General features: G+C 49.1%; 2 protein-coding genes across 2 annotated transcripts; one reads left to right on the top strand and one right to left on the bottom strand.

Annotated features, from left to right (window-relative positions):
* Positions 1-5,002: 5,002 nt before the first annotated feature.
* LOC127318804 (NADH dehydrogenase [ubiquinone] 1 alpha subcomplex subunit 1) lies at positions 5,003-8,053 on the top strand. The gene is made up of 3 exons (XM_051349271.1): positions 5,003-5,245; positions 5,351-5,434; positions 7,795-8,053. The coding sequence occupies exons 1-2, from the start codon at positions 5,135-5,137 to the stop codon at positions 5,432-5,434; spliced, it is 195 nt and encodes a 64-aa protein (XP_051205231.1). The 5' UTR covers positions 5,003-5,134; the 3' UTR covers positions 7,795-8,053.
* An 853-nt stretch (positions 8,054-8,906) lies between these two features.
* On the bottom strand, positions 8,907-11,402 carry LOC127318791 (uncharacterized). The gene is made up of 6 exons (XM_051349269.2): positions 10,824-11,402; positions 10,551-10,748; positions 10,259-10,366; positions 9,969-10,148; positions 9,726-9,878; positions 8,907-9,643 (listed from the first exon to the last, which is right to left on the bottom strand). Exons 1-6 carry the CDS (start codon positions 11,298-11,300, stop codon positions 9,065-9,067), a joined length of 1,695 nt encoding a protein of 564 aa, XP_051205229.1. The 5' UTR covers positions 11,301-11,402; the 3' UTR covers positions 8,907-9,064.
* Positions 11,403-12,233: the final 831 nt, after the last annotated feature.

Genomic DNA, 12,233 nt, shown 5'->3' with positions numbered 1-12,233 from the left:
CCACCCTCGACGCAAACGGACGCGCGGTCGATTTCAACCATTTCAACCGACGCAAACGATGCCGCTAAAATGCGTCGCGCCGCTCGAGATGGGCTGAAACGTAGACGACGAGAGAAAACATGTCCTCGTTGAGCCGACACGTGCGTAAACCGAGCGACTGACGATGGAGGTCCATGGCATGCAAACAAACGCAACCCCTCGCGCGGTACCTACTCTACCTCCTACGTGCCCGGGATTCTATCTAAAAAAAAACCGGGTCCCGACCGTCCGTACACCGGGAGCAGGGGACACATGGACGTGGGGGTGGGGGACGACGGAATCACTCAGTCGCCCACGCTGCGGGCGTCGGCGTCCGTGCGGCGATCGTGTCACCACCACGTGCGACTGCTCCGGCGAGCGTGGTAGCGTGGACACGGCACGGCATAGGATGCTCCCCGCACACACACGAGAGTACGCGGCAGCCAGCGGCAGCGCGTGTTTGGGAGGCAGCCGCACACGGCGTGACCGCATCAGTGGAGGACTAGAGGACGGTGGCCATGCTTGCTACTACTAACTAGGCAGTGGATCCCGGTGGTGGATCGAGTGTCACGGGCATCTCCAACCATGCCACCCAAACGGACGCCCGGACAGCCTCCCGCGTCCGCGTGTCCGTTTGAGTTGTATGCTGCGTTCAACGCGCAAACGCAACGCATATTCGGCTACCTTCACCGCCTGCCGGGCCTCCTCCTCCATCGCGGAGGTGCGAATGGCCGCTTGGAGGTGCGGCCATTTCGCTTCCTCCTCCGCCGCCGAGATGAGCAGAGCGGCGCGGAGGTCGGGGTCCTCCTCCGAGGACTCTAGCTTGGGCTGGAGCAGCAGCAGCGGCGGTTGCGCCAATATCGCGCCGCCGCGGGCGGCCTCTCCGATGTGGAGGCCGCCGCGGTTTCCTCCGGCCCGCAGCGCCGGCGGAGGACAGCGGCTGCTACTGGCCTCCTCGTCGTTGGCTCCGGGAGCGAACCGTCCCTTCGGGGCCATGGCGGCGGTTGCGCTCGGGGACTGGACAGTGGAAAGGGGAGTGGACTGGAGGCCCCGGTCACCGACATGTGGGCCCAAGGGAGACGAGCAACCAAGCGGCCGGACGCGACCGGACGCCGCGTGCCATCCGCGGCCACGCAAACCTAGCCCAGATTTGGGCCGGGTTCGCGTCGTTCCGGACGCCGCAGCCATCCGCATTTGCGATGCGTCACCGCGTTGAGCCGCTTTTTTGTCCGGCTGGACTCATCCGGACGCGCGAGCGCGGGATGGGTCGCCCCGTTGGAGATGCCCTCAGCACCCGGTGCCCGGCTGGGATGGAATCTGCACGAATCTGCGGTGGTGGCAATAGCTGCTTGTTCGGTTAATTTGATTCGGTTTATACTGTTTATCGGTAAATATAGTTTTAGTACTTTGGTAAATACGGTTTTGTACGAATCGGTAGTAACCATTCAACTTCGGTTATGTTTCGGTAATAACTAAATTAACCAAACTTAGACACGAATTTTGTAATAACACGTAATTTTTATAGTCAAATATTTTCCGTTTTGCATATGGTATAACTGAACTGAATATGCTGCAATAGACTAAAACAGAAAAGTGGTTCAGTTTCGGCAAAAAGAAAAAAGAAGCAGCAAAGCTAGTTTCGAACTAGCAACCTGTACGTTCAATTACTTACTATATAGTATATACACGTCCAAACCAGTGTGATAGAGCATTTTAATTTAAGCAATCCACTCGGCGTTCTATATAATAGTTAGTCATATATATATGCATAGTTGGGCTGGGCGGGACATGCAATGTATGGATGGCCAATGTTCGGTTTCACTCGGTTAACTGTTTTAATTCGGTTTTTAACTAAAATAACTGAAGTTCTAATGGTTAGTTTTTTTTGCTGACTGTAACCTAACTGAAAACTGAAAAAATCATAATTTTTTGTTATAGTTAGATTTTTCTCAGTTCGGTTATGCACAGCCGGGGCAATAGGTGGTGCGAGGAGTGACCGTTGGCGGGTAGGCGACACAACGGTGAAACTACAGCCTAGGTGTGAGCACGGGGGAGAGATGATTCGTTTTTGCACTCCTAAAATTTCTGCTCCTGTAAAACTTTTTAATCAGAAGGCTCAAATAGCCCAGCTTTGAATTATCAAGTGAGCACCGGAGGTATGTGAGAGAAGGGTCAAAGATTATATCATCGTCTTCCTGATCGTCGTGATTGTGAAGATCTTGTTCTTTTGAATGATGTGTGATCGGATGTAACATGCTACGACATGGTATTCTCACCCAATTTGAATTATGGTAAGACTATGAAACTGTGATATGTGTGCAACCAAACAGCTGAATTGTGTTTTGGTGCGGCCAAATTAGGCTGCAAGAAAGCAACCAAACAAAGGAGCATGACTTCCCTCTCCGGTGCAGAAAATAGCTTCGCGAGAAAAACAACAAGGTTTTTCTAGCCTAGAACCCGTATGAAACACGCAGGACGTTCCATCTCACTGGCGCAGTGAGACGGAAATCGATCCCACACAACCAAACAAGCTCTATATCAGGCTTCGCTCGTGAGGAGCGATTAGGATTCCTCTGCCTCCCGCCGGCGGCCGCCTTCGATCTGACCGCCTCTGTGGCCTTCGGGCCATGGAGGTGCAGCGGATCGTGGCCCTCATCGGTGGGAGGGCTCCGTTACCTAGTTTTGGGTGTTTCATTCCCCGTCTTTAGGGTTTTTGTTTGTAGTGGTGGCGCTCAGGTGGTGGTGGCGACGCCTCATGCAATAATCTTTCCCCGGCTTCAACCCATCTCGACGACGACCTTGAGAAGCTTGTGGGTGTGGTGTGGTCTTCGAGGATTTCGTCTGGCTGTGGGGATCTTCGGATCGTCAAGGAGTTTCATCAGCAGTTCATCCTACTTCTCCGTCTCCGGGACGGATGTGGTATTTTTGACCCGTTCGGTGACTTCTCGTCCGCAACCAACAACGTCAGGCCGACTCAGGGAGGAGCGGCAGCGGCGACGCGCCGTTGGCACGGTCTAGAGGTTGAAGATGAAGGATTTCTCAAGGATCTTATCGTAATTTTCGTTTTTTAGGTTGCTTTGTACGGTTCTATGTTTCTTTTAATGCCAAAAAAAAAATGCCAGTGTTCTATTCGAAAAAAAAACTCTATATCATTTGGAAGGTGCAATAGGTTTCGCAGCCCCAAGAAAACAGAAACACCGGCACATTGGCGAAAGAGTTCATCACGTCTGGTGTGAAGACTGAAGACGAACTCTCTCAAAGCAATTTTATTCTTACGTTTAGCCTCACCAGACAAGCGTACACACCATCTTTTGTTTCTTTCCTGGTATTTGATGGAGTAGGTTGTGTGTTGTGACTGGTATAGGTCTCGTACGCCGCTAAAAAAATGAGCCGAAAAGCACAGGATCCCCCGACGCCAAACGAACCTTGTTGTCACAGCTCGGGGGAAAAGGGTTCCTCGCCCGAGACAAAAGCGCCATCTCCGTCTAGCTTTCCATGCTCTTGTTTCGTGCAAAGTAGAAATATTTTGGGGGCTTTTGGCACGGATCCACCAGCCCTTGTCACCCACAGCATCCCGGCCTTCTCTTTTTTCCACGATCGTGTTTCGTGTAAAATAAAACTAGTGGTTTGAAGTTCAACTTCCAACACGCAGGATTTCATGACGGCCAACTCACTGCCCAAACTCCAGTAGGAATTGTTTGGAGTGCCCATTTAACACCGTGAAAATCCGGCAGATCAAAGGTGGTCTGAGTACCAATTTATAATTTTCTTTACTTTTTGGTTATTTGTACTACTGTTGATGATTATTAATAGATCGGTGGATTTCTCGCAAAAAAAGGTGATCGTGGCCGCCATGCCTGCACAATGATGAACGGTACTATGGCGGAGAAGATCCATGGAAGGAGGGTAGTAACGGCCATGGCCGTGCCCTTGCCTGCCCCCCTCTCTGTGTAAAACTCTTCTTTGACCCGTTTTGGGGTAAGCTAAAATATATACAAAAATTTAGGTGGGGACTTTGCTCCCCCTGACCATAAAAAAACAGCCGTAGTCCGGCTCACGGACCAGACCGCCGCCAGCTACGGCATGCACCGCCGTGCACGGCCACCCTATCCTGCCGCCATCCCGACCGCCGCTCCAAACCCTACACGCCCCATCTACTCTACCTACCCACCTCACCCTCAACGTCTTCGCCGGCCAGGGCGCCTCCACCATTGTCGGTGCCGTCGACGACGGCTAGGGAGGCCCTGAGGTGTAGTTTTTTGGTGGAGGATGAGATCGCCCCAAAGCCGCACTCGCGTGCGACCCGGAGGCAGTTGTATAATAAGCTCAATCTCTTTCGAAGAAATACCACAATACTCTCTCCGTTTCAAAATGTAAGACACATACTCCCTCCGTTTACTAATGTAAAACTATCTTTTTCATTCACTCGTTTTGGCCCATATATAATTCACTCACTTTAATAGTATCTAATTCACTTAGAAATATCTAAAAAGATGTTACATTAGAGAATAGAGGAAGTATTATATTTTTTTGCGCAAATGTCACCGACCTACTAATAATCATCAACAACACTACAAAGATATGCAAAAGTAATAAATATTACAAATAGGTCATTAGAACACCTAGCAACGACTACATACACTAGCGCGAGCCCAAGACGCGCTGCCGTCCTCGCCCTTCTATCACCGGAGCCAGGCACGTTGCATTTTTCTTGCCAAAGACTTTTATTTAATGTATTGAAAATATTTAAGATATGTGTTATTGACCTGAAAAATTCAGAAGGGACTTACATTTTGAGAGTAGGAGTACATATTCTAAGCCGCCATTAAACCTAACCCATGTTTTTATCTTGCTATACCATTTTTTGGTTTTTTAGGGTCTACATCCCAGTTTTGTTTTTCACGTATATCTGGGCCGCTAAAGACTGAAAACCCCGGCCCAAGTATCAGGCCCACTATTGTCCACCCACACACTAGTCCAGAGCCGCCCGTTCGCCGTCGCGACCCATTCCCCCAACCGCCGGATAGCTCGCGAATCGGAAATCTCGTCGCCGTCGTCGCCATCGCCGTCGCCGTCACCCACCCCACGCTGCCCCGCCCCGATCCGTCCGGCTCCGATGGCGCGGTTCCACTGGCTGGAGGCCATGCTGCCGCTGGGCGTCATCGGCGGATTCCTCTGCATCATGGGCAACGCCCAGTACTACATCCACAGGGCCGCGCACGGCAGGGTACCTTCAGCCCCCCTCTCGCTTTCCCCCTCTCTATTTCACTCCCGATCCAAATCTCTCTCGTGCTGAGGCGGGCACTGGTTCTCTGTGGTTTGTTCGATGCAGCCGAAGCACATCGGGAACGACATGTGGGATGTCGCCATGGAGCGCCGTGACAAGAAGCTCGTCGACCAGCCCTCCACCAACTAGGTGCGGATCTCACCCCGTGGCCTACTGGCGTCTGCTTGCTAAGGATGGTTCAGTGGTTTCTCTTTGGATTTTTTTTTGGGGGGTGTAAATGGTTGACTCTGTTCTGAAATTCTAGGGTTTGGGCTCGATTTAGGGCCGGCGTTAGGTTAGATTGGTACCATTTTGTTGTGGGATACGGGGTTTAGAGTGGGAGTTAGGTTTTCTGGTTGGAATTTGCACATTTCTGCACAGCGGGATTATCATGGTTCATTATCTTTGCGTGGTAGATTACTGGAGACTTAGAAATGCTGCTGGGCGGCTGTCCAAGTGTTCTTGCTTGACTGAATTGGATTGCAATATGGTAGACTTGCTTTGTATTTCTGATTTGTTTGTTATTCTGTGTCTGTTCCAACTTCTCTATTGAACTGATGGTACAACTTGGTTGTTGCGTTAAGTGAACATAAGGATAGTTTAATAAATTGTAGAGCAGAGTGAGCTCCTGTTATCTGGTTAAATGTCATCTGATTGAGGTCTTGAGGTGGAGAAATTATACTCTGGGGTTGCAGAGCTTCATCTGGTTGTGTTATTGTGTCATTTAATGGAAACAAAGGCTGGCAGTTATTATCTTTCTACAGCTTGATTTCTCTAGTTTTCTTTAAGAATGTCTATCTAAACAACTACTCTCAGTAACCTGTCTCTGTAGTCTAGTAAACCTTCACAGGCTAGATAAAAGAAAACTTTGCAGGAGTAGTTGTTTACATCGACATTCTTAAAGAGTACATTTATATAGGTATACCTCTCGCTGTAGTCTAGCATTGCAGGCTAGCTAACAGATCTAAAACATGATCCTTGTACACCCCTAGCAGACTTGCAACATGGTCTTCATGTTACATTCTTCTCTATTTGCCTTTTGTCATCCTGTGATTACCCAGTTCTTTCTTGTTCTCCACTTCTCCTTGATAGAGTTTTCTCTACTCTGCATCCAATCCTCAGCTCATGAATAACACTAGCGCTGATGATATTTTTTCTTTTGGTTCAGCTGCTTACCATTTCTCATTTGAGTTGTATTACTTAAAACAATGCTGTTTGTTGGAAGCTAACAACTTAATATTAGCTTTATCTGAAACAATTTGTGTTTCACTTCTCCACTCCCCGGTTTGACCAATACAAGATTTGTGTTGCCAAAGCACTTTCAGTTTGATTGAATGCAATGGTTTCTGTCAACTATATCTGTGGTGGACTGTCATTCAGATACCTATTTAATCTCTCCGCTTGTAATCTCCTGTCATACTCTTGTTTTAGTTAACAGAATAGAGTAGTAAAATAGCAAAATTCTGTTGTTCCTGTCCACAAATGCCATATTATCTTCGGTCCCTTTATCCATTCATCTCTGTGCAACTTAAATCAAGTCCCTTTTCAGTACAAAGGTTTTGTATTTTCCCCATCTACAGTGGCAGAATTCTTTGATGTTTTCTAGCTGGAACATTTGGTTTCATAACATTTATTTATGTCTTGTATACTCTGTTTGGGTCATCTCAAAGCTGGTAATAAAAACTTAAGTTTGTGTAAAGAATGATGTGGGTGGTTTGTAGTCACTGGCGGAGCTTCGTTGGGGCAAAACTAGGCCATGGCCCGCCCAGTTTTTTTGCCCCAAAATGATACCCATATGCATCAGAGGCCCAGTACACCAGCACGCACCGTTCATCTCTGTATGCTCGCTCCTTCCAGTAACTCGTTCCTCTGGATTCTCTCGACAAAATCCATAGCTCTGGGAAGGCCTTGCTAGGTTTTGCAATCTGGACAGAAAATGAGGTGGAAATCGAGGGAAACGCTGGAGATTAAGATGCACAAGAACGTCGTGCTGCCGCTGGAAGCCAGGGCCTTCGTAGTTCGTAGGGCATGGTAGCAACGTACGAGGCTGGCAAGAGTGCTAGCAGCAGGTAGCAACGTATGACGCTGCGTCTTACGTACAGCTCCGACCGAATCGATCCACTTCTTGTCTCCAATTACCCTGCCCATGTAGTTATTTTTATTTCCCAAATTTATAGTTATCAATGTTTTAACATCTATTGTGATTTTGTTCTTCAGTTTTGCAAATTGCAGCAACCAACAGCCATGGAAAAGGCCAATGAGAGGATTTTTTTGCATTTTCTTTTGGCCTGGCCCGCCCATGAAATTTTTTCAAGCTCTGCCACTGCTTGTAGTTTTGCAATAGTTTATCTTTAGCTATCACTTTGAAAAGTACCACATTTCTTTCTTTCTTTCTTTCTTCTATGCACCGTCCTGTATTTTCCCTCTATCCTTCTCATTTTATGATGCTCACTGCCAATTCTTGCGAGTTTTATGATGAACACTGAAACAGTAATGCCTTTTTTTTGCAGGACATTGATCAACATTGGTCTTCTTGGATGTTGACGAATCTCTTTCAGAAGCTCAGAACTACTGTTGTTTAGTATGGTTGTACTGGGGATTCTGATTGTGTTTACAATTCCCCGATGTCGGATAAATAATGTGTACCTGAAGTTAATCAAACAAAGTTTGGCTCCTTTGTGAATTGTTTACCCTTTCCCCCTTGCTGATTAATGAAGAAAGAGATGTTTGTATTTGTTATTCACTTTTATAAGTATATGTTCTTATCTACTTGTTCATGAGGTCCAGATGGGTTAGGGTTAATGTTTGGATCAGAAATTATCTTTGTGTAGATGTAGGAGCATCATCTTACTAGAATTAGAGATTGTCCTGACTGATTAATTCCACAGTTCAGCATATCACAAGTGCCTCAAACTAGCTAGCCCAATGAGGGGCAGTATGTTATGCAGCAATGACTTGTTTCTGAATGGAATAATGGAATTCTGTAGTTGAAGCCTCATGTGGTTTTGCTAGCTATTTTTCTTTGAATTGTTAGTCAATGGACACTGCTGTGGTTTGTCGCCTTGTCGGAGAGTCTAAAGAATTTCATTGGGGGCATAGTATGTTAAGCTTTCAGTAACAAACAATAACATAAACATGTAGGTTACTTCACCATAATCAGACGAACTAGTAATTACACTGAACCAAAAATGATGTTTGTATTTCTTATGGTTTTTGTATGTACCTTTTCATGATGTCCAGATTGGCGTGTTAGAATAAAGGCCAGCTGTGTCTTTTCAGAGACAATTACCTCTTTTTTTCCCTGTATGGATGTGGCAGCTAACTGAAATTATCTTTGTGTAGTTGTTGGGGCATCATCTTACTAGAATTAGAGGTTCTCCTAACTGATTAATTCTGCAGTTCAGCACACCAAAAATGGCCCAAACTAACTAGCCCAAAGATCAGCAATGTCTTTGCACTTGTGCACTCATGACCTGATTCTCAATAGAACAATGGAATTCTGTAGTTGAAGCCTCACTTTGTTTTGCTAGCTATTTCTCTCTTGTAAATGCTAGTCAATGGACACTTGTCGCCTGCTGGAGCGCCTAAAGAATTTCATCACTTTCGGTAACAAACAACAATCTCATAAACATGGATGTTATGCTCAAATTAAAGAGTTCATTGGTTTGTTCTCACCCTGACCAGACGGACTAGTAATTACACTGAGAAAAAAACGAGACAGGTTGTATTCCCTAGATGTGTACGTCCTTGTTTCAACAAGTACCAAAGGCCGTTCGTCATTCATCGTGTGCCTTTCTCTGGTGAACAATTATCTCTGGTCATCTGCAGCGAACTACCGTCTTCTTGGGGGTTTCGTTGCACGGGAGACTGAGAAACATGGATGGTGGCGTCGTGGCTGTCTCCTGTCCTCGACGCCGGCACATCGTCGGTGGTGCGACGAGAGGGAGTATGGGGGGCAGCAGCTGGGACATTGTCGGCGTGATGGCTGGGAGCATTAGGGGCAGCAGCTGGAACGTTGTCGGATTGATGGCAGGGAGCATGAGGGGCAGCGGCTGGAACGTTCTCGGCGTGATGACATGGTGACTGCGGAGGGGCAGTGCCCGGTGTGTCCGGCGTGTCGTGCTCTGGCTCTTCCTGCACCAAACATAACGGCGATGAGATCAGCTGGTCGGTGTCATCGTCGTCCTCCTCCTCGTCTTCTTCCTCGATGATGTCTTCCTGGAGGCTGACCACGTCCTGCATGCTGAGCTGGTGGAGGTCGACGATCTCCCGCAGGAACCGGTTCTCCCTGGCGTACACCGTGTTCTCGTTGGCCAGCCGCGCCTTCTCCGCCAGCAACGTCTCCAGCTGCTGCCGTATCTGCCGGCCGAATCGAAGCAAGCAACCGTGTCATAGATTGACAGCAAAGGAGGAGCAAGAGGGAGTGGTCATGTCAACATACCATGTCCTCGTCGGCGTCATGGTTGCCTTCCCGGAGCAGGCGGTTCTCCTCCTCCAGCTGCGCGCACCGCTCCTTGGAGAATGCCATGTCGGCCTTGACCGTCTTGAGCTCCCGCTGGAGCAGCTTCACCTTGGCCGCCATCACGTTCGCTACCTGATGGGTCACAGTAATTCGAAGGTTTCTTTCATCCACATCCCATGGAATGAAAGCACGAACACGAACACAAAAAGGGAGGCACCTTACGTCGCGAGATGCTTTGATCTGGGGCGACTCGAAATCGGTCATCATCGGCGACATGACCTCTGGGGTGGACAGGTTCATGTTGGCGTTCCGCATGTCCATGCTGCACGTCTTCCTCCTGACCTGCAGCTTCCTCCCCGCCGCCGTCGTCCTGTTCTCCACCATCGTCGCATGAAGGCCCTCCTGCACAATTTTTGTGTGCACGTACATGTCAACCTCTGATGCTCTTAACCCTGACAGAGTTCTGAACAATCTCTGTGCCGTGCGTGCGTTTTGGCAACGGAATGGCTTGCCTCGAGTGCATGCTTGATGTGCCCTCCAATGTCTAGCTTGCCCCCTTCTTGGAACGTGGGGCTCTCCGACTTCCGGACACGGTCGTAGGACCACCGAGATTGGGATTGCTGAATTCAAATGTAACGAGAAATGTTGGGAAGCAAAATTGGCATAATTTAGAACTGAAGCGGACATGAAAACTGTTGCATATTGCTAGTTGCAAAATCTGAGCATCTGAAGACAGCGTTGCCAGCTCGGTGCACGCAAACATTTCATGCTGTTCTTGTTCTATCAGGGATTCAGAGCTGTTACCTGAGCGCCTCCTGATGTGGCCACGGCCAGATTTCTGGCGCCCTCCGTGGGGCTGCCAGTCTCGTCGAGCATGACCTTGGCTTGCTGCGCCAAGAGTCCCCACAGCCCTTGCTTCGCCTCGTCTCTCTTCAACGGCGAACGCTTGGAATCGTCGTTGTTCGTGCCGCTCGTGGATGTGTACATCATGGTGACAGGGTCCTACAACGTTCCAGTGCAGATTGTTATTCTGGAATCAATCGGATTCAACAGACAATGCAGCGGAGATGAGCAGACCTGCCCGAAAGGATCATTGGACCGGCCGGCGCGCGGTGATGCTCGCGGCGACGACGTGAATGCCGCCGGATCGCCCGGCCGGCCGGCGAGCGGGGACACCTGTCTACCGTGAGGTGATAGCTCATGCCTTCCCCGAGGGGAGACCTCATGTCTTCCCCTAGGTGACAACTCATGTCTTCCCCGCGGTGACAACTCATGTCTTCCCCTAGGAGACAACTCATGTCTTCCCCGCGGGGACGAGGAGGAGGCTGGGGCGGGGAACCGCTCGGCGAGGGCCGGCACGTCCCCACGCGCCGCGGAGGCGACCAGGGTCTGCGCGGCCAGGGTGCGGTGGTCAGGCCGGCGGCCATCGTCGGCGAAGCGGGTGGCGCGCGGGGACGCCGTGGCCGGCGACGCCGAGTCGCCCGGAGACGGATGGCGGTGGTCCTCGACGAAGGTGGCCGATCGCTGCATGCCCTGCTTACGACGGTACGCCATTGCCGCGCGCGCGCGCTGCCGTTCCTGGACGGGGTCGTCCTTACCTACCCTGGCATTGGGTGGTGGTGCCGCGCGTGCTCCTCCGTGGCTAGCTTCCGTTCCACATACGGGCTGGGAGCAGTGGGCGAGCCATGGCCGTTACCTCGTAACGAACTCGCCCGCGTTTTGAGGCCACGCTGACGAATAATGCTGCGCGTAGGGGCTCGCGGCTTCCCCTTGGGTGGATCACAGCCATCCATCCACCCTGATCGGCGTTCTAAGTATTTTCTATTTTCTTTTGCCATGAATTCCCGTGTGGTATACTCCTTTGCTCCTAATTGTATTTCTAGCTCTATCTTAAGTCAACTTTATTTTAATTTACTTTAGCACTAATGTCCATGTCGATGTGAAGGCTCTGATATATGCACAGAGTTAAATATAATGGCCGAGGCTATCTCGGATAAATATTCTGAGACCTTCACTCGTTTAACTTGGCCATGCTAGTGAAACAGGTTTGGTGTCTCACTACCAATCCTGAATCCCTGTGTGCACCACAAGTACCGAGGCCTAAATATTACTGTGACAGGAATATATTGAAGGCAGGTCCTAAACAAGGTTCCTTATATACATGGCAAAGTATATTGATAGGTGTGGAAACCTTTAAACGTGGACACATCTGGAGAGTGGGTAATGGATAAAAAATTAACATTTGGAAATATCATTGGATAGCAAACAACTATACAAGGATAGTTTTACAAGAAGGGGACAGATTGTCTTGCGAAATGCGGATGACTTGATAAACCCAGTAATGCATGTGGGATGAAGAGCTTATAGGAAAAAAATTCTGGGGGTGGATGTAGAAAGAATCCTAAGGATCCCTTTGAGCACACACTTGAAGGAAGATTTCATCGCCTAGAATAATACATAGTCTCATATGTTTACTGTTTGGTCTAC

Source organism: Lolium perenne, chromosome 1 (assembly GCF_019359855.2).
Source record: "Lolium perenne isolate Kyuss_39 chromosome 1, Kyuss_2.0, whole genome shotgun sequence".
Classification (NCBI taxonomy): domain Eukaryota; kingdom Viridiplantae; phylum Streptophyta; class Magnoliopsida; order Poales; family Poaceae; genus Lolium; species Lolium perenne.
Note: the sequence above shows the minus strand (reverse complement) of the source record. Positions and strands in the feature narration are given on the sequence as shown.